The 21322-nt window shown below is 41.4% G+C and overlaps 1 protein-coding gene across 1 annotated transcript in view; it reads right to left on the minus strand.

Annotated features, from left to right (window-relative positions):
• The window catches only part of FYTTD1 (forty-two-three domain containing 1), a 30516-nt gene that overhangs the window by 4923 nt on the left and 4271 nt on the right, over nucleotides 1-21322 (minus strand). The window contains exons 2-7 of the mRNA XM_004577829.3: nucleotides 17917-18045; nucleotides 10073-10221; nucleotides 7106-7218; nucleotides 4014-4110; nucleotides 3240-3301; nucleotides 1235-1309 (exon numbers count right to left, since the gene is read on the minus strand). Coding sequence (XP_004577886.1) covers nucleotides 1235-1309; nucleotides 3240-3301; nucleotides 4014-4110; nucleotides 7106-7218; nucleotides 10073-10221; nucleotides 17917-18045 — 625 coding nt within the window. The remainder of the gene's footprint in view (nucleotides 1-1234; nucleotides 1310-3239; nucleotides 3302-4013; nucleotides 4111-7105; nucleotides 7219-10072; nucleotides 10222-17916; nucleotides 18046-21322) is intronic.

The raw sequence follows: 21322 nt of genomic DNA on the forward strand, positions 1-21322 counted from the left end.
TCTCTTCTAAACTCTTACAGATCTATCCTTAATTCCTTTTCAACTCAGTCATTAAGTGGATTGATAGATATCTAGAAAGTTTATAATGCAGTAAACATAATGAAATTATTACATAAATTAAACTCAAGCAACTAAAAGAATACAACTTCAGAAAAAAAAAAGGATAGTCTGAAAGCAAGATATCTAAAACACGCCAGAGGTAGGGGAAAAAATTTAAGTCTGTATGTATCTTATTAACTATCACAAGTATACATTGTACATACACTTTTTTTAACATAAAAACTTGGGGCTGGCATGGTTGTACAACAAGTTAATCCTTCTTCACGTAGCACTGGCATCACCTTTGGGGCTAGTTTGAGTACTAACTGCTTCATTTCTGACCCAGCTCCATGCTTATAGCCTGGGAAAGTGGTGGAACATGGCCCAAAGCCTTGAGACCGTGCATCCATGTGGGAAAACCCAGAAGAAGCTCCTGGCTTCTGATCAGTTCAGCTCTGGTCATTGTGTTCATTTGGAGAATAAACCAGGAGACAGAAGATCTGTGTGCCTCTCCTTTCTGTGAATCTTCTTTTCAAGTAAGAATAGGCAAATCTTTAAGAAAAAAAAATCTTAAAAAAAATTTAGGGCCTTGACTTGAATGTGCCAGGATCCCATATGGGTGCCGGCTCTCATCCTGGCAGCCCCTCTTTCCATCCAGCTCCCTGCTTGTGGCCTGGGAAAGCAGTGGAAGATGGCCCAAAGCCCTAGGACTCTGCACCCACATGGGAGACCCGGAAGAGGCTCCTGGCTTTGGATCAGCTCAGCTATAGCCACTGCTGCCGCTTGGGGAGAGAATCTATGGATGGATCTTCCCCTCCTATCTCTCCTGAACTAACCCCACAAATACTTGTCTTGGTATAATTAAGGAAGAGTAATATCTAGATCCGACTTTTTTTTTTTATGGTGACTTCTCCAGTTCTGGTCTGAGTACTAATTAGCGGCAAGAGTGCACTTTAGACATAATACAATGAAAACAATAGTTTAAAACACTTATTTGTGGTACAGAATCAATAACTATGAGAGGTTTTGCCATTATACATTGTATTGTGTCTACTTAACATTACAAGCTTTGTATTCCAGCTTTGTATCCCAGTCTATCCTCACTTGGACCTCATACTCTGAGCAGATGTCTAACAATATTCTATTGTCTCAGATACTGAAAGGTTAAATGTTTTGTGAAAAGAATCAAACTTACACCGGGCACTGCACTGCTCCAGGATTGTCAATAGACACAGTTAAAATTCCTCCACTAGTGGTAGAAGTCCGCCACCTAATTTTTAAAAAATGCAAAAATTTCATTGAAATTGTATATAATCCTACAGCATAGTCCACAAACAATACATATTAAAGAGTATCCATGTGCTTGCTTGGCAGTACATATACTAAAACTGGAAGGATAAAGAGTAGCCATTACTTGTTTTTAGCTTTTGAAATATTTGGATTCACATAACTCCTACCATGATAAAATGAATTAGTATCTTGGACGTATAAACTTGGGCACCCGAATTTACTTCTTTTCTCATTGTAATAAATATATGCTCATTTAAGAAAATATTGTACAGTAGGATTTCTAATGAAAAACACATTTTTCAGTCACTAATCTCTTCCTTCTACATCCATTACCTAGAAACAGTACTTTTCAACCTTCCCTATTTTTACCACTTCCTCGCATCCCATTCACTAACCACAATGCTGATATAAAACCTGGCTAGGATAATTAAAGGATTAGACCAGTATACTATGTTCCAGTCTCCTTACACAGCTCTAAATACTTTGATGCTGTTAAAACTATTTTATTTCCCATAACTGTAAATCTCCTAACAGTGTCTCTCCCCAACCCCCAGGACTACTTCAGAGGATACAGTATCTCTATTTCTTCTTCCAACCTGTAGATTTCTTCAGCTCTACCTTTATATCAGCTAAAACTTGACCTTTACATGACATTATTCTGTTACCAAATTAACCTTCTGTGCTCTGTCTACAAATTCAGTCTCAAACTTCACAACAAACAGCATTATTTCATCACGGTTGTATAAACACTGTTAGCTACAAAAGCACACCAGCCATGATTCTACTTCCTTCTTTACAGTATTCAGTGTTAGGACCCTTGCACTTAAGAACAGAGTCAGCATCAGGTCTCAACAGTTTTCTTTCTTATACACTGACTGCTCAACATTACACCCCATTACAACTAACACCATATCTGAACTATGACCATATTTTATACTTTGTTTCCAAAAAACAGCCAAATTTTTAAATAATTTAATCTCAAAAATCTCACCATACTGATGGAATTAGAACATTACAACCTACATTTAAAGAGACAAACTTAGATTTTCAAAAGACTTTTTAAGAGTAAAGCGGGTGGGGGGGGGCCTGGTGACATGACCTAGCAGCTAAAGTCCTTGCCTTGAATGCCCCGGGATCGCATATGGTTCTAATCCTGGCAGCTCCACTTCCCATCCAGCTCCCTGCTTGTGGCCTGGGAAAGCAGTCGAGGATGGCCCAAAGCCTTGGGACCCTGCACCGATGTGGGAGACCTGGAAGAAGTTCCTGGTTCCTGGCTTTGGATCAGCTTAGCACTGGCCATTGCGCTCACTTGGGGAGTGAATCATCGGACCGAAGATCTTTCTCTCTGTCTCTCCTCCTCTCTGTATATCTGACTTTCCAATAAAAATAAATAAATTTAAAAAAAAGAGTAGGGCTTGGCGGCGTGGCCTAGTGGCTAAGGTCCTCACCTTGACCCCATGTGGCCGCTGGTTCTAATCCCGGTAGCTCCACTTCCTCTCTATCTCTCCTCCTCTCAGTATATCTGACTTTGTAATAAAAATAAAATAAATCTTTAAAAAAAAAGAGTAAAGCCTAAAAAAATTATATGTAAAGAAAAAACTCAACCGTTCCTAAAATTATACAAATTTTCTATAAGCTCTACTGGATTTTCTATTCATTTTCTAAACAGATAAATGAATATTTTTTAAAAAGGAACAAGAAACAACAAAGTAATCTACTTTATCCTAAATCTGTTACAACACTGACATGCAAAAAGCCAAAGGTCTTTAGGAAAAGAAAAAACAGAATTGATTCATTTCAAGACAACTCATTTTGGGACTCAATTTCTTTTAGACTAGAACACAGAAATCTGTGGAGCCAGTATTCTCAAAGTTTTGAAATGACATCTTTAAGAACAAATGTAAACTTACTGACGAGTTCTCTTTGCTACTACATCCTCTAGCAGTTGTTCTGTGTTCAACTGGGCCTGAACCTGAAGGGAAAAAAAAGTAGTAGATCCTATAGAAAGCAAGAGGATTTGAACAGAAAGAGCCATCCTGTACTTTATAACCCACGTGGCCCGCGCATGACAACAGGAGAAGGTCCTGTGCTAGTTGAACCCTTCTTTGTTGGGGTTCCTGTATTAGAGCAAGTAGCAAGAAGTGTTTTGCCTAGAAGTTAAGACGCTGGTATCCAATTTAACAGAGCCTGTGTTCAGTTTTTCCCACCAACGCAGCCCCTAGGAGGCAGCAATGATGCATCAAGTAATTGGGTTGCCCGCGCTGGAGATCTGGACACATTCCAGGTTCCTAGATACAGCTCTAGCCCAGTCCTGACCACTGCAGGCATCTGTAAAATGAACCACTGGATGGTAACTATTTTATAGCCTCTCAATAACAACAACAAAACAAACAAAAAAAAAGAGAAAGAAAAAAATGGAAAAAGTAGCAAATACAAGTTTATCACATTAAATAACATCTTAAATTTTTGTAACATGTTGTTATTGAGGATAATAAAAACAGAACAGAAAAAAATACACACACACAGACACATATATATAATGAAAAACTAATGTTCTCAGCACCCCAAATCTAATCTCTGCTTCAACCACGGGTCATGCTTATGGATTGAGGATTACAAAAATACTAAAAAGTTGCTAAACATTCTCTTTGCGGGAAAAAGAAATCACCAAGGTTTTTTAATACCTTCAGTCCTCTTCTGAAAAGGAAAGTTGCTTGACGGGTGTCTTTCTGATGGCTTAATTTATTTCCACTCCTGGTAAAATTAGCAGGAATGTTATTTCTGCAACAAAAGCACATATAGCGAAATAAATCTGATCTGCTTAACTGCATTTTTTAAAAGATTTATTTATTTTTATTGGAGAGTCAGACACACAGAGAGAAGGAGAGAGAGAGAGAAAGATCTTCCATCTGCTGGTTCACTCCCCAAGTGGCTGCTACAGCTGGAGCTGAGCTGATCTGAAGCCTGGAGCCAGAAGGGTGCTACATGGGTGCAGGATCCCAAGGCTTTGGCCCATCCTCGACTGCTTTCCCAGGCCACTAACAGGGAGCTGGATGGGACATGAGCTGGCACTCACATGGGATCTCAGCAGTTGCAATATGAGGACTTAAGCCACTAGGCTACCATGCTGGGCCCCTATTTAACTACTTTCACACATCTTGAGAAAAAATAAGTGAATATAGTTATATGCACAGGCAGAAAATTTGAGTTATATATTAATATAAAGACTGAATTATTTCCCTATTTGCCAAGAACTAAGGTTTGATTTACAAATACCTTCCTCTGCAGCAAATCATGTAACAACATGGTCAATTTTGAACTAGTTTCAAACATCCCATAAAAATAATTTTTAATGCTATCACCTCAAATTGACAAAAATATAAACTTACACACTTAGTACTTAAATTATTATTTAGGTTACCTAATCTGACCTCCATTTCACAAAGGTTCAAATGCAAACTTTCCCTGGAGAGCTCAGTTTATGAGTCTCCTGTGAACAACAGCTTCTCAGCTGATAGGTAAGAAAGTGTACTGCCAAATGAGCCCCCAGAACAGTTAAACAAAACTGCAATTCTAGTGAATGTTTATTAAAAAAACAAACAAACAAACAAAAAAAACCACACCCTCATTTCAACTTTTGTTTTGAGTTCTTTTCAAAACAATGATACTTGAAATGCAAATGAGAAAACTTGACAGCACATCAGCTGCGTTTCTATTTTTATCGATACAGAAAACACCATGCCAGTGGCCTGCACCATAAGCAGCTGTGTGCAACTGACCTGTATTGCCCATGAATGCTGGTTAAGTCCTCACGGCTCCAAGCCCGATCTAATTTCCTGCTAACATACTTGGGAAAGCAGCAGCAGGGGTTGGCTCAGGCACCTGAGCCCTAGTCACCCCTGAGGTAGACAGCTGGATTCTGGACTCCTGGCTTTGGGCATTGCTGCTCTTTCAGGAGTGAACCGGCAGACGGAGGATAATCTCTGTCTCTCCCTTTCTCCCTGCTGACTCTTCCAGGTCTTTCCTCCCTCGGAGCCTCCTCCTATCACTACAGCAGCAGCCCTTTCCCCCTTCTCCTAAACAAATTTTACCTTGTAAAAAACGAAACAAAACAAAACAAAAAAACGAAGACTTATTTTTCTTAGGCAGATCTACAGAGAGAGAGACAAAGATCTTCCGTCTGCTTTTTTACTCCTTAAATGGCTGTAACAGCCAGAGCTGAACTGATTCAAAGCCAGGAGCCAGGAGCTTCTTCCAGGTCTCCCACACAGGTGCAGTGTCCCAAGGCTTTGGGCTGTCTTCTACTGCTTTCTGGGGCCACAAGCAGGCAACTGGAAGGGAAGAAGAGCAGCCAGGACACAAATTGCTACCAATATGGGATCACAGCGCTTCCAAGGGCAAGGATTTCACCACTGAGGCATCACACTGGCCCAAAGGAGCAGGTATTAAAGTGCACTGGTAATTCGTGCATATCCCTTATCAGAATACATAGGTTCATTTCCTGGCTCAGGCTCCTGACTCTAACTTCTTACCAATACATACCCTGGAAATAGGGATGCTGGCTCAAGTAATTGGATTCCTGGTTTCAGCTTTCAAACCTGGTTCAACCTCAGCGCAGCTCTGGCTATTGCCAGCATTTAGGAGGTGAACAAACTTAAGGGACTCTGTCTTCTGTCTCGCCTTCTCTGTCTCATTACTTCCCAAGAAAATAAACAGAAAACTAAAACACACAGAATATTTTCTAGTTTGTTTTCACCACATAGCATATCTGATGTTCTGGTTAGAACCATTAAGATGGAATAATAAAGTCGACTTTCAGAATTTCCAACTTTGAATAATTGTAAGGATTATTTTGTAAAAATTAGGATTTTTACAAAAATAATCAGCTTTTGCAATTTTATATGTCAAGAAATGTAAAGAAGCCGAGTGATGTTTATATTACTGAATTTCTCCATCCTGGGTATTTAAATAGACATTCAGAGTATCTGTCTTAAAAATGAGGTGACTGGGCCTGGAGCGGGAGCCTAGTGGCTCAACTCCTAACCTTGCATCCACTGGGATCCCATATGGGCGTCAGTTCTAATCCTGGTAGCCCTACTTCCCATCCAGCTCCCTGCTTGTGGCCTGGGAAAGCAGTGGAGGACAGCTCAAAGCCTTGGGACCCTGTACCTGCATGGGAAATCTGGAAGAAGCTCCTGCCTCCTGGCTTCATATAGGCTAAAAACTCCGGCTGTTGGAGCCACATGGGGAGTGAGTCATCTGATGGAAGATCTTCCTCTCTATCTTTCCTCTACTCTGTATATGACTTTCCAATAAAAACAAGTAAATCTTTAAAATAAATAAATACATAAACAAACAAATAACTAAATATAAGGTAATCAGGGCTCAGCATTATGGTATAGTATGCTAAGCTACTGCCTTTGATGCTGGAATCCCATGTAGGTACCACTTCATATCCTAGCTGCTCCACTTCCAATTCAGCCCCCTGATGATGCACCTGGGAAAGGAGTAGATGGCCCAAGTGGTAAGGCCCCCATGCCCACACAAAGGCCTGGCAGAAGCTCCTGCTTAGCTTTGGATGGGCTGATCTCCAGCTGTTGCAGCCATTTGGGGAGTGAACCCTCTCTCTATGACTCTTTCAAATAAGCAAATAAATCCTTAAAAAACAAAAACAAAAGGTAATAGAAGAATCACTGCAAACCCAATTTGAACACCTACTGCAGGAAGTGCTTATTTATGTCCATAACACATTATTGCCTTATAGTGGAGTACTTACTTTCTATTTAATTGGTTAGGTCTCTTGAGAACCGCGACTGGCTTTCTCGGCGTTTCATTTTGTCTCAGGAGATTTGTCTTCCTTTTTAACACCGGAAAATATTGTTCTATATTCTTTTAGGAAGCAAGGAGGTATATTAATCATATTATTTTTTGCTATGTATCCTAGTATGATAAACATTTCTGATGCAGTATGAATAAAGATTGACAAACTGCTTAAATGTGCAGATAAGGGAGATGAAGAAACCAAAACTTGAAAATTTCCAGTCTGATTGAAAAGATGAAAAACACATTATACTTAAAGTACTTGAGCATACTGGTGGATACAAGTACAATTGATGAAGAAACTGTGGCTTTGCCATCAAGAGAAATTCAGACAGCCAGGGATGGTAATTTGGAAATCTGTATACTAAGTGAAAACATAAGAGGCAAGTTCCAAAACAAATGCATGAAGAAGAGGGGCAGGTTTCCAGACCAGTGGTTAAGATGCCTAGGTATCCTGCCAGACAGCGATTCCTCCATTTCTGTCTCAAACAAACAAACAATTCGGGATAGGTATTGTGGCTCAAGGGGTTAAACCACTGCCTGGGCCACCTGTATTTCTTATGAGTTCAGTTACAGTTCCGGCCATTCAGCTGCCTATCTAGCTTCCTGCTAATGTACGTGGGAAAAGCACAGCTGATGACCAAAGTGCTGGGTTCCTGTCACCCATGTGGGAGATCCAGACAGAATTCCTGACTGCTGGCTCTGGTCTGATCCATCTCTGGCTATTATGAGCATCTCCTTCTCTGCCACCTTGCCTTTCAGATAAATGAGCCTTTTAAAAACAACTACAGAACCTACATGGAAAAAGAGGACTGGGAATTTGGAGCAGTGGTTAATACACCCGTATTCCATATCCAAGTGCTCAGGTTTGAGTCCCAGTTCTACTTTTGATTTAAACTTCCTGCAAATAAAATAAAGGCAGACAGAAGGGATTATCTAAGTTCCTAACATCTACTGACACCTGCATTGAGTCCCCACCCTCAGAATTCAGAGTGGCCCATACCAAGCTCTGGAAAATATCTGGGGTTTCAACAAGCAAATAGAAGACCATTCTCTCTTCACATCTTTCAAGTTAAAAAATAAAATCATGTAACAAAACAAGAAGGGCAGGTGTTGTAGCATAACACGTGAGTTGCTACCTGAGATACCCACATCCCATATTGAAGTAGAGTTACCAATCCTACCTCCACTTCTGATACAGCATCCTGGTAATGCACACACACCCTGTAAGGTAGCAAGAGATGGTTGCCATCCATATAGGGATCACCCACATAGTCCTCACCACCCATGTAGGAGGCCTGGGTGGGATTTCCAGTTCCTGGCTACAGCCTGGTTCAGTACTAGTGACTATAGGCATTCTGGAAGTGAACTAACAGATGGATAATGTCTGTGGATAATGTCTGTCTGTCTCTGCCATTCAAACAAATGAAAAAAAAAAAAAAGAAAAAGCGGTTATCACAGAGAAAAACAAAGTCAAAGTAGAAATGGTTAGAAGAAAAAAAATTAGTTCATTTACACACACACACAAAGGGTGGATTTTTGCCCCGGTGCTTAAGCCACCAGCACTGAAGTGTTGGGTTTAACATCCAGCACCAAACTCGGACTCCAGCTTCTAGCTAATGCAAACCTAGGGGGCAGAAGCAATGGCTCAAGTAGGTAGATTTCTGCTGGCCACATGGGAGACATGGTTGAGGTTTTCAGTTTCTGGCTACAACCCATGAAAGAATCCAGACTGCTGCAGGCATTCAGGAAGTGAGGTGTAGGGAAGCTCTGTGCCTCCCTTAGAGTGTGTGTATGTTTAGCTCTCTTTCTCTCTCTCAAATGGAATCAAAACAACAACAACAACAAAAATTGCAAGGAAATGCTCACTTGTCCTTGCTCCACATAAGTGAGTACATCACTAAATCCTAATTAAGGTGTCTATATTTTCCATTAAGACTTCACTGATGATCATAACAATAATGGAGTACTTCATCTGAACCCTGCTATTATCTTAAGTATATATAAGAAGTGGGGAGCCAGCACCAAGGTGTAGTAGGCTAAGTTTCTGTCTGACGCTGGCATCCCCTATGGGCTCCAGTTCAAGTTCCAGCTGCTCCACTTCCCATCCAGCTCCCTACTTATGACATGGGAAAGCAGTGGAAAATGGTCCAAATTCTTGGGACTCTGTACCCATGTGGGAGATCAGGAAGAGGCTCTTAGCTCCTGGGTTTGGGTTGGGTCAGCTCTGGCTATTGCAGCCATCTGGAATGAGCCAGCAGATAAAGATCTCTCTGTCTCTCCTTTTCTATAAAATTTGCCTTTCAAATAAAAATAAATCTTTTTAAAAAACTACATGATTTTTTTAAAACTATAAATTTCCATTGACTAAACAATGTCAAAAGTACAGTAAGATATGGAAAAATCTTCATTTTCATGAATATTTGAGAAAGATGTGAATGTAAAAAACAGGAACACAGAATATCAAGTGCCACGTGGGATGCAGGCATCTTAGCCAACAGGCTAAACACTCACTGCTTGCCATTTGTCCTAATATACAAACTCCAACACAGAAGTGCTGTCAGAATATTATCGTACATAGAATTCTCTCCTGTACTCTGGTTTAAGTAATTTAGAGATGATTTAAAGGACAACAATGATATGCCTAGGTAATATGCAAATAACACACCATTTTACATAAGAGATTTGAGCATCCGCAGATGTGGGTTTCTATGGGAATCCTAAAACTCACTTATCATGATTCCAAAAGATACTAATGTTTGAGAATGTGGAATTTAAGTATTCTTCATGAATGGCAATTATTTTATTTAGCTATTAAAATCTATAAAGACTTAAAGGAAAAAAAAGTAAAATGCTTCCCCATGCTCATTCACTAAAAATAAAAGAAACAGGTAATTGACTCAGGATTATGCCATCAATCTACCTTATCACTTAGAGGTGGACGATTCATAGGACTAATTCCTTTTCGAAGTCCAGTTGCTTTCCTAGCTGCAAGTCCAGTGATAACTCCGTAAGGACGTCTCTTCCCTGGCATCAATCTTCCTCTACGACTCAAACTAGACTTACCAAAACCTGTGTGTGTGGGGGGGAAGAAACAAGGAAGATCAAGTTAAGAATGCAGTTGGAAACATCACAAAATACTCTACTTCAAAGGGAGCAGCATGTGAACACTGTACTATTTATCTATTAATTTATTTGAAAGTCAGATATACCAAGAAGAGGAGAGACAGAGAGGAACATCTTCCATTCACTAATTCATTTCCCAAGCGGCCACAACAGCCAGAGCTGAGCCTATCCAAACCCAAAACCCAGGAGCTTCCTCTGGTGCAGGTGCAGGGTCCCAAGGTTTTGGGCCATCCTCAACTGCTTTCCCAGGCCACAATCAGGGAGCTGGATGGGAAGTAGCACAGTCGGAACACTAACTGGAACCCATATGGGATCCCAGTGATGCAAGGCAAGGACGTTAGCTGCTAAGCTACCACACCAGATCTGATCATTTTCCTTTTTAATTTTCATTGTTTACATATTATTTTGAACTACATTTCAAATTAACATATTTTTTAAAAAATTGGGGGCCAAAATAGTGGCTAAACAGACTGATTCTCAAGCACTGGTATCCCATACAGGCACCAGTTCATGTCCCAGCTGCTCTACTTCCCATCCGGCTCCCTGCTTATGGCGTAGGAGACCAGCAGAGGATGGCCCAAAGGCCCTGGGTTCCTGCACCCATGTGGGAGACCCAGAGGAAACTCTTAGCTCTGCATCAGCTCAACTGCAACAATGAGGCCACCTGAGGAGTGAACCAGCAGATGGAAAGTCTTTCTGTCTTTCCTTCTCTGTAAAATCTGCTCTGCCAGTAAAAATAACTAAATGTTTTAAAATCAGTCATACATATATATGTATATGTATGTATGTGTGTGTGTGTATATATATATATATATTATTTTTTTTTTTAAGGTAAAATGCAGCATTATAGAGAAAAAGGGAGAGACAGATCTTCTATCCTCTGGCTCATTCCCCAAATGGCTACAAGGGCAGGGGCTGGTCCAGGATCAAGAACTCCATCCAGGTCTACCAACATGGTGGCAGGAACCCATGCACCTATGCCATATTTTGTTTTGCTGGCAGGCATATTAGTAGGGAACTGGATTGGAAACAGAGCAGCTAAGACTTGAGCCTGGTGGCTTTATGGGATCCATGTCACAGGCACTATCTTAACCGACCACACCATGGTATAACCCTAAAATATCTCATTTTTTAAAAAAGATTTCTTCTATTTTGATTTGAAAGGCAGAGATACAGAGAGATCTCCCATCCACTGGTTCACTTCCCAAATGACAGCCAAGCTGGAGAAGAGCCAATCCTCAATCAGAAGCTTCTTCTGGAGTTCCCACATGGGTGCAGGGGTCGAAGCACTTGACCCATTCTCTGCTGTTTTCTGGCCATAAGCAGGGAGCTGGATGGGAAGTGGAACAGCCAAGACACAAACCAGCACCAATATGGGATGCTGGTACTGTAGGCAGAGGATGAGCCTAATATGCCACCATGCCAGCCCCTATTTTTATTTGAAAGGCAAATGTACAGAGAAGGAAAGAGAGAGTTGTTCAATTCACTAATTCATGCCACAAATGGCTGAGAAAGCCAGAACTGAGTTGGTCTGAAGCTGTGAGCCAATAATCTGCTCTGGGTCTCCCACACAGGTGCAGGGGACCAAGCACTGCTTTCCCAGGTGCACCAAAAGGGAGTTGCATCACAAGTGATCAGCCAAGACTCAAACCTACATGGAATGTTGTTCCTGCTGGTGGAGGATTAATCTACCACCCCACAGCACCAGTTCCACAAATAACACCTTAATAATTTCATAAAATCTTTGAAAACATCAGTTCTGAGAGATGGTATAGTGGCATAGCACACTAATCCTTTCCCTGCAATGTCAACATTCCATGTGGACACTGATTCATGTTCCAGCTACCTCACTTCCAATCCAGCTCTCTGCTTACGGCCTGGGAAAGCTACACATCCACATGGGAGACCCAGAGGAAGCTCCTGGCTCCTGGTTTTGAACTAGCTCAGTTCTACCCATTGCAGGTATTTGAGAAATGAACCAGCAGATGGAAGATCTGTCTCTCCTTTCTGTAAATCTGCCTTTCCAATAAAAAATAAAATAAATCTTAAATAAGTAAATAATCCAACCTTTGTAAAAAAGGTTATAGTTCTTGGAAACTACGTAGGAGTAACTACACATTTTGAAAACCACTGCTGTATAGTATTCTGTCACTGAAGGACACTCAAGTTTTTTAGGGTATTGAGTAACTAAATTATATGTAAGGCATGGAGTTAGAAAGAGTTCATTTATTTGTCCAACACCTAAATATCATACAAAGCAGCTGCCAAGGGCTCTCTGTCTTATTTCTCTTGGTTTCAACCACCATCTTCACTGATATAGAAATCTAGGGGCTTGCACTGTGGCTTGGCAAACTAAGCCTCTGCCTGAGGCACCAACATTCTTTATGAATATCACTTCTAGTCGCAGCCACTCCACTTTAAGATTTGTTTTTATTGGAAAGGCAGATATACAGAGAGGAGAGACAGAGAGGAAGATCTCCCATCTGCCGATTCACTCTCCAATTTGCTGCAGTGGCCAGAGCTGAGCTGATCTGAAGCCAGGAATCAGGAGCTTCCTCTGGGTCTCCCACATGGGTGCAGGGTCCCAAGGATTTGGGGCATCAACTGCCTTCCCAGGCCACAAGCAGGGAGTTGGAAGGGAATTGGAACAGCTGGGATATGAACCGGTGCACATATGTGATCCTGCCACATACAAGGCACAGACTTCAGCCACTAGACTACCGTGCTGGGCCCACCACTCCACTTCTGATTCAGTTTCCTGATAATGGTTTGAGAAAGCAGCGAAAGATGGCCTAAGGCCTTGGGCCCCTGCACCTATTTGGGAAACTTGGAAGAAGCTCCCAGTTCCAGGATTCAGATTGGCTCAGCTCTGCCACTGCAGCCCGAATGGAAAACCCCTGTCTTTCTCTGTCTCTCTCTATAACTCTTTCAAGTATGTAAATGTTAAAAAAAAAAAAAAAGGAAATACAAATTTTGCTGAGCCAACAAGAAGTTAAGACAACTACACATCTCTCTACACATTCAGTAACAGGAGCAGCTGTTCTATTTTAGCTCCCGTCACATGTAAGCTGAGAATGCACAGGCACAAGCCCAATCTCATGAGATCCTAAGCTACCCCTAAGTATCATTTATCTCAAGGCTTAGATCATAACCTCCATAAAAAGAAAGTTTTCCTCAGTCCTGATTTACAGTTCATTTTTCACCTTTTCCACTAAATCACCTATGACTTTCTAAGCACAAAATCTATATCTAAAGATCTACAATGGTACCCAAATTTTTCCTTTGGCATTATTTACATTCTACCCTTTCTCCTATATGAAATTAACTCCTTGAAATGAAAAGTAGCAACTGTACATATGTAACCTTGTCAGCTCAGTGTATTTACTCAGTATTTAGTATAACAAATATATTTCTGGACTCCATGTATTCTGAACAGTTATTTTAAAATGATAATATAAAAATAACTAACATGGGCCTGGCGTAGTGGCCTAGTGGCTAAATCCTTGCCTTAAATGTGCCAGGATCCCATATCGGTGCTGGTTCTAATCCCGGCAGCCTCATTTCCCAACCAGCTCCCTGCTTGTGGCCTGGGAAAGCAGTTGAGGACGGCCCAATGCCTTGGGACCCTGTACCCGTGTGGGAGACCCAGCAGGCATTCTTGGCTCCTGGCTTTGGATCAGCGCAGCTCCAGCCATTGCAGTCACTTAAGGAGTAAATCATCGGATGGAAGATCTTCCTCTGTCTCTCCTCCTCTCTGTATATCTGACTTTGTAATAAAAATTTTAAAAATAGAAAAACTAACATATAAAATGTTGCACTGAACAATATTTTTGAGAAATCTACGTATAATTCAATTAAATTTTATATTCATCATAGCTAAATACCTGTCATATTCATTTTGACTTAGCTATTTAAGAAATTATACGGAAGAATCTCTTTTTTAACGAGGATCTAAGCTCACAGACTATTTTGAGAATATGCCATTATATTAGGTATTGAACAGAATTATGTTCAATCACTAGATATTACTTGTTATAATTTTCAATTTATAGAATAAAAATTAATTTAGAAACTAATTTGTCAGAGTTTTTTAAAGACTTATTTATTCTTTTGTTGGAAAGTTAGATTTACAAAAACAGAGACAAAAAGATCGTCCATCCACTGGTTTACTCCCCAAGTGGCTACAACGGCTGGAGCAGAGCTGATCTGAAGCCAGGAGCCAAGAGCTTCTGCTGGGTCTCCCACACGGGTGCAGGGCCTCAAGTCTTTGGGCCATCCTTGACTGCTTTCCAAAGTTACAAGAAGGGAGCCAAAGGAAAGCAAGCAGAGCAGCCGGGACACAAACCAGAGCTAACATAGGATCCTGGTGTATGCAAGGCAAGGATTTAACCACTAGGCTACTGTCCTGGGCCTGGACAGATTTTTTTAAAAATTTTTATTTTTATTTGAAAGGCAGTTACATGGAGAGAAGGAGAGACTTCCATCTGCTGGTTCACTCCCCAAATGGCTACAACAATTGGAGCTGGATGGATCTAAGTCCATGAGCTGCCTTCAAGTCTCCCACATGCATACAGGGGTCCAAAGACTTGGGCTTTCTCCTGCTGGCTGTCCAGGCCCTTACCAGGGAGCTGAGTCACAAATAGAGACAGCAGGACTGAACCAGCACCGATATGGAATGTTAGTTCCACTGGAGGAGGCATACCTGGTTAAACCATGCGCTAGCCCTATCACATTTTTTATATACATAAAATGAGGGTTTTTAAAAAAATTTGAATAAAGGTTTATTTTGATATAATTCCTAGAAAGGCTAATGAGTCATATATATCAACAGTATTTAGCTACTATCTTTGGAACAAGATGATTGGTAATCTTGACAGTCACTTACGAAGTAATGAAATATGTAATTTTAGACTACATTTCAAGCTTTTAATTCTGAGTACAGCCTTTGGAGGGTTTAACAAACAGAAAGGATTAGGGTGATAAAATTAGGAGTTTAGAGGTTTCAGCTTATATACTGCTGAAGCAGGCACAAAATCTACAGAGAGAGAGAGACAGGGAGAGACAATGAAATCTTCAATCTGCTGGTTCACTCCCCAAATGGGTGCAATGACCAAAAAAGTCAGGAGCCAGAAGTCTGTTTCAGGTCTCCTTGGTGGGTGGCAGGGGCCCAAGTACTTGAGCTATCTTTTGCTGCTTTCCCCAAGCCATAAGCAGGGAGCTGGATCAGAAGTGGAGCAGTGAGGACATCAAACTGTTTACACTTTGCCCCAATGCCAGACTTGGAGATTGTTTTCTATGCAGAATATTAACAGCAACTCCACACACCTAAAGGTTCTCATATAAAACAGGGAAGTTGCTTCCTATAACTTGGCAAAAGTAACAGATAGGATGTTTTAATTCAAATGAAAATGATTTTCTAGTAAAGAATTGTCTCCAACAAGGGAAACACTCGTATATTACAAGGTGATAGTCACCGAACATTTATAAACTAGCATTAGTAATCCATCAGAACATCTGTTAAAGGAACATCCCGTTGGGAAGTTGCTAGGACTTCGATATGCAAGATTCTTCGTAATTTTATACCTTAAATATAACAGACATAATATAAAGGTGCAGAGGCCAGTATAGACAGAAAAGTAAGCAAACTGAAGCAAAATGAATCAGTGTTTTTAAGAAATAATGTGGCATTGGAACCAGCACTGTGGCATAGCACTTAAGAACATCACATGTAACGCCAGCATCTCAAATGGGCACTAACATTTTTTGAGTCCTAGCTATTCCATTTCTGATCCAGTTTCCTGCAAATGGCCTGAGAAAAGCAGTGGAAAACGTCTCAGGTTCCTGAGCCCTACACCACACAGGAGACCTAGATGAAGCTCTTGGTTTTGGCCTGGCTCAGCCCTGGCCATGATGCCTATTTGTGGGGGTGAAACAGTGGAGGGAAAAATCTGTCTCTTCCTCTCTATAAATAACTTATTCAAATGAGTCTTTAAAAAGAGAAATAGTCGGGCCCAGCGCGGTGGCCTAGCAGCTAAAGTCTTCGCCTTGAAAGTACCAGGATCCCATATGAGCGCTGGTTCTAATCCTGGCTGCTCCACTTCCCATCCAGCTCCCTGCTTGTGGCCTGGGAAAGCAGTCGAGGGCGGCCCAAATGCTTTGGGATCGTGCACCCGCGTGGGAGACCCGGAAGAGGTTCCTGGCTCCTGGCTCCCGATCGGCACAGCACCGGCCATTGCGGCTACTTGGGGAGTGAATCATTGGATGGAAGATCTTCCCCTCTCTCTCTCCTCCTCTTTGTATATCTGACTTTGTGATAAAAATTAATAAATCTTTAAAAGAAACAGTGTCACTGCTTATTATATTTCTAGGATTTAAGCAAAAATTTGAGAGCTAATACAAATTACAAAGAGTACTTGGGGGGGTGGCTAGCACAGTGGCAAAGCAGATTAAGCCACTGATTTCAACACTAGCATCTCCTGTGGCTCCCAGTTGCTGCAGTTCCAATCCAGCTTCCTGCTAAGGTGTCTGAAAGCAGCAAAGGCTTGGGCTCTTGCACCCACAGTGGAGATCGGGAAAAGTTTATCCCAACTCTGGCCACTGCAGCCATTTGGGGATTGAACGAGCAGATAGAAGGTCTCCCTGTAATTCTCCCACCACTCTCTCCATAGCAAATAAACCTTCAAATGCAACAAATTTAAAATGTTATCTTAAAAACTAAAAAATAGAGAGTGTTGTGGTATAGTGATTAAGGTCACCATCTGTAATACCAACATCCTATGAAGGCATGAGTTCAGATCCTGGCTGCTCTACCTCCAATCCAGCTTCCTGCTAACAGTCTGGGAAGAGCAGCAGAGGAAAGCCTAAATTTGGACCCCTATCACGCATCTGGGCAACCTGGAAGTAGTTCCCAGCTCCAGGCTTCAAGTGTGGCACAGCCATGATCCCTGCAGCCATCTGGGAAGAAAGTAGCAGATAGAAAATCTCTTTCTCTCCAACTCTTTCAAATAAATATATCTTTAAAAATAAAACAGAAGGAGCAAAGAAAGGAGAGGAGGGCAATGTGTGTTGGAGAAAGGATGGTAAATGGCAAGAAAGGAAGGAGGGAGGGAGGGAGGGAGGGCGAATCTCATTAGAATTGTATCTGTTAGGAACTGGCAGAGTGGCATGCTAGGTTAGGCCTCAATTGTGATGCCTGTACCCTATACCGGCCGTTCCACTTCTGATCCAGCTCCCTGCTAATGCCTGGAAAAGCAGTGAAGAATGGCCCAGGTCTTTGGGCACACCTGGAAGACCTGGAGGAGGTTCCTAGGTTCAGATCAGCTCAGCTCCTATCACTGCAGCCATTTGGGGAATGAGCCAGTAGATGGATAATCTCTCTCCCTCTCTGTAACTCTGCCTTTTAGCCTTCCAAATAATGATAGGAAAAAAAAAAAAAAAGGAAAGTTTGCCTTTTCTCTGAGGTAGCCTGGACATCATTCATTCTTTAAAGAATTTTATCTGCAAACTATATCAAATGTGTGAAAAACAAAATTTTTAAAAATTAAGAGTTCTAATGCATTCAAATTTTAGCATAAGCTAAAGATAGTATATTATGAACCCACAAATAACAGTTTTTCGCTATAGCTTATGTTGAAAACTCACCAGAAGCCTGTTGGATTCCCCACCGTACTTTCATTCTGAATTGTCGAGCACCACTCTGCTGGAGTCTTCTATTTAGTCTTGGAAAATTCTGCTTCTTTCCTTCCTTTCGATTCAATTTGATGATATCATCTATAATGGATGAAATGTCATAGTTTTTCATTTTGATTTAATGACGCAATTACTCAGTCTCATTTTCTAACTAATATATTCCCACAATTTCTATTATTAATATTATTTATTTCCTGATAAAACACAGATAAACAAAATAAATAAAGTTAGGGTCATTATTTTTAAAAGATGGTAACATTTCTGTAAGAACCAAAATAGGCAGTCAAAATATAAACTTAAAAGACTAATTCTCGGGCCCAGCAGCGCGGCCTAGAGGCTAAAGTCCTCGCCCTGAACGCACCAGGATCCCATATGGGCGCTGATTCTAATCCCGGCAGCTCCACTTTCCATCCAGCTCCCTGCTTGTGGCCTGGGAAAGCAGTCGAGGACGGCCCAATGCATTGGGACCCTACACCCGTGTGGGAAACCTGGAAGAAGTTCCTGGTTCCTGGCTTCGGATCGGCGTAGCACTGGCAGTTGCGCTCACTTGGGGAGTGAATCATCGGATGGAAGATCTTCCTCTCTGTATATCTGACTTTGTAACAAAAAATAAATAAATCTTTAAAAAAAAAAAGGCTAATTCTCTGTCACAGTGAATAAAGTCCTCTGCCTGCAATGCCAGCATCCCACATGGGAATCAGTTCGAGTCCTGGCTACTCCACTTCGTTCCAGCTCCCTGCTAACGGCCTGCCATATGGTAAGTGAATCAGCAGACAGAAGATCCCTCTTTTTCTCTGTCTCTCCCTTTCTCTGTAACTCTTCCAAATAAATAAAATTTTCTTAAAAGACCAATTTTCTGAATTCACCTCAGTTCCACTAGCATTTACTAAACAAATAAGGGCAATTAATCCACAAAAACATTTCAAAAACTAGAAAGTTGCAACTAAAAGTTTATTTTTGTGCAAAAAAGCCTAAATTTCACATAATTTTCTGGAATATGTGTTTTCTATGAAATTTGTGACGTATCCTCATAGTGTCAAGGTAGGTGATAACCAGAACAAAATGAAATATGACCCAAGTTCTCAACAAATCTAAAATAACTTATGAAGCAGATAAATAAATAGGAAACACAAAATTAAGCCAATGCCATAATAAAGGTATAGTTTACTTGAAAAAAAATACTACTGGTTTTCTTCCCCACGGAAAGAAATTCAAGAACAGCTTACCAGCCTCCATACCTTAGTAAAAATAATAACAAGTTCAAACTGACCTAGGATAATTCACAAATATCAAATTGCACTATTACTAAATGTATTCCATATGCCTATTTAAATGCCTATTAGAAGACAACAATACTTTTTTAAAATATTTTTAAAATTTGAAAAGAAGGGGATAGAGAGCACCTATTATCTCTGGTTTCCTCCCAGAAGGCCTTCCCGACCAGGGCTAGGCCAGGATGAAGCCAGGACCCAGGGACTCACATGTGAGGAGTGCTAAATATCTGCTTCCCCTAAGTTTGGGTTCTCCTAAGGTTCACACTCCAGATTCTCCACCAATCTGCTGTAACCTCACAACCCTATTTTACCACCATTAACCTCAGGGCACTGTACCTGACAGCCCTGTCCACCAATCCCTTGTAGCCCGTATCCCTGGTACCCACCCACAGCCCTAACCAACAATCCCTAGGCCTCTAGTCCCAATAACTGCTGCCGGAGAGAGTACCTAAATACTCTCTTTTCTCCTCTCTCTCTGCTCTCTGCCTTCACCTCTTCCCCACTGCCAGCTTGCCCACTGGAATAAAGATCTCCTATGTGACTCGCTGCATCTGCATTTGGGTTTGTGGCTCAAATTCCTAACAATGTAGGTCTCACACACGGGTGGCCCGAACCCAAACACTACAGCCATTTTTTGAAGCTGCCTTCCCAGAAACAGTGGTAGAGAGCTGGGTTGCAAATGAAATAGCAGGCACTCGAACTGGTAGTCCAATATGGGAACCGACTTTATAGGACATACTTTAACCTGCTGCACCACAGCCCCCAACCAACAACACTTAAAACACCTTAAACCTGTATAATTTTGATGACAGGTAAATAAACCAAAAAACTGCACAACTGACTCAAAACTTTACAAAATGAATTAGCCTCAATTATCTTTTCCAAATTACTCTAAGCACAGAAATAATCTATACCAATTTCATTATGCGTCATCTTTTCTGAGGTCGGAGAAGGAAATACAATAGATCATATGGATCCTCTATAATACGTTTTTTTTTTTTAATTATTTTTTATTGCAAAGTCAGATACACAGAGAGGAGGAGAGACAGAGAGGAAGATCTTCCATCTGCTGATTCACTCCCCAGATGACCTCAACGGCTGGAGCTGCACCAATCCAAAGCCAGGAACCAGGAACACCTTCTGGGTCTCCCACACGGGTGCAGGGTCCCAAGGCTTTGGGCAGTCCTCGACTGGTTTCCCAGGCCACAAGCAGAAGCTGGGACACGAACTAGTGCCCACTTGGGATCCCAACACACTCAAGGTGAGGACTTCAGCCACTAGGCTTTGGCGCCAGGCCCTGTAATATGCTTTAGGAGGCTAGCATTGTGCCTTCCCAAGTTATGCCATGATACATCATATTAGAGTCCTGATCTGAGTCCCAGTTGCTCCACTTCCAACTTAGCTCCTTACTAACACTAACTCAAATACTTGGGTTCTCTGTCACCTACAGGGGAGACTCAGAATTCTAGACTCCTGGCCTGGGGCTACCACCACTTGGGGAACGATAAAAGATCTCTCTGTCTCTCCTCATCAATTATCTTTCAAATAAAACATCTTAAAAAACTTTAATTTCCCAAAGTACTTTGTTCTCTTCTTCAGGTCCAACTGCAAGAGGTCAGTAAAGTTGAAGACACCCAAAACAACAACAACAACACCTAAACCAAAACAAACAAAAAACCTGAAAAGATGGGGCTGGCACTGTGGCACAATGTATTAAGCTGTCACCTGCAGAACCAGAAACCCATATGGGCAACAGCTGTTCTACTTCTAATCTAGCCCCCACAAAGATACCTAAAAAAGAAGCAGAGGATGGCCCAAGTTCTTGGGCCCCTACACCCATGTAGGAGACCCAGAAGTAGCTTCTGGTTCCTGGCTTCATCCCGGCCCAGTCCCAGCTATTGCAGCTATTTAGGAAGTGAACCATTAGATGGATGACCTATCCGTCTCTCTTCCTTTTTCTCTCTGCTTTTCAAATAACTAATAAAACTTAAAAAAAAAAAAAGGATTCAAGGGGTTGGCATGAAGGCTCAATAGGCTAATCCACCGTCTTGCAGCTCTGGTATCCTATATGGGCGCTGAATCAA

The sequence above is a fragment of the Ochotona princeps genome, chromosome 3 (genome assembly GCF_030435755.1).
Source record: "Ochotona princeps isolate mOchPri1 chromosome 3, mOchPri1.hap1, whole genome shotgun sequence".
NCBI classification, from domain to species: Eukaryota; Metazoa; Chordata; class Mammalia; order Lagomorpha; family Ochotonidae; genus Ochotona; species Ochotona princeps.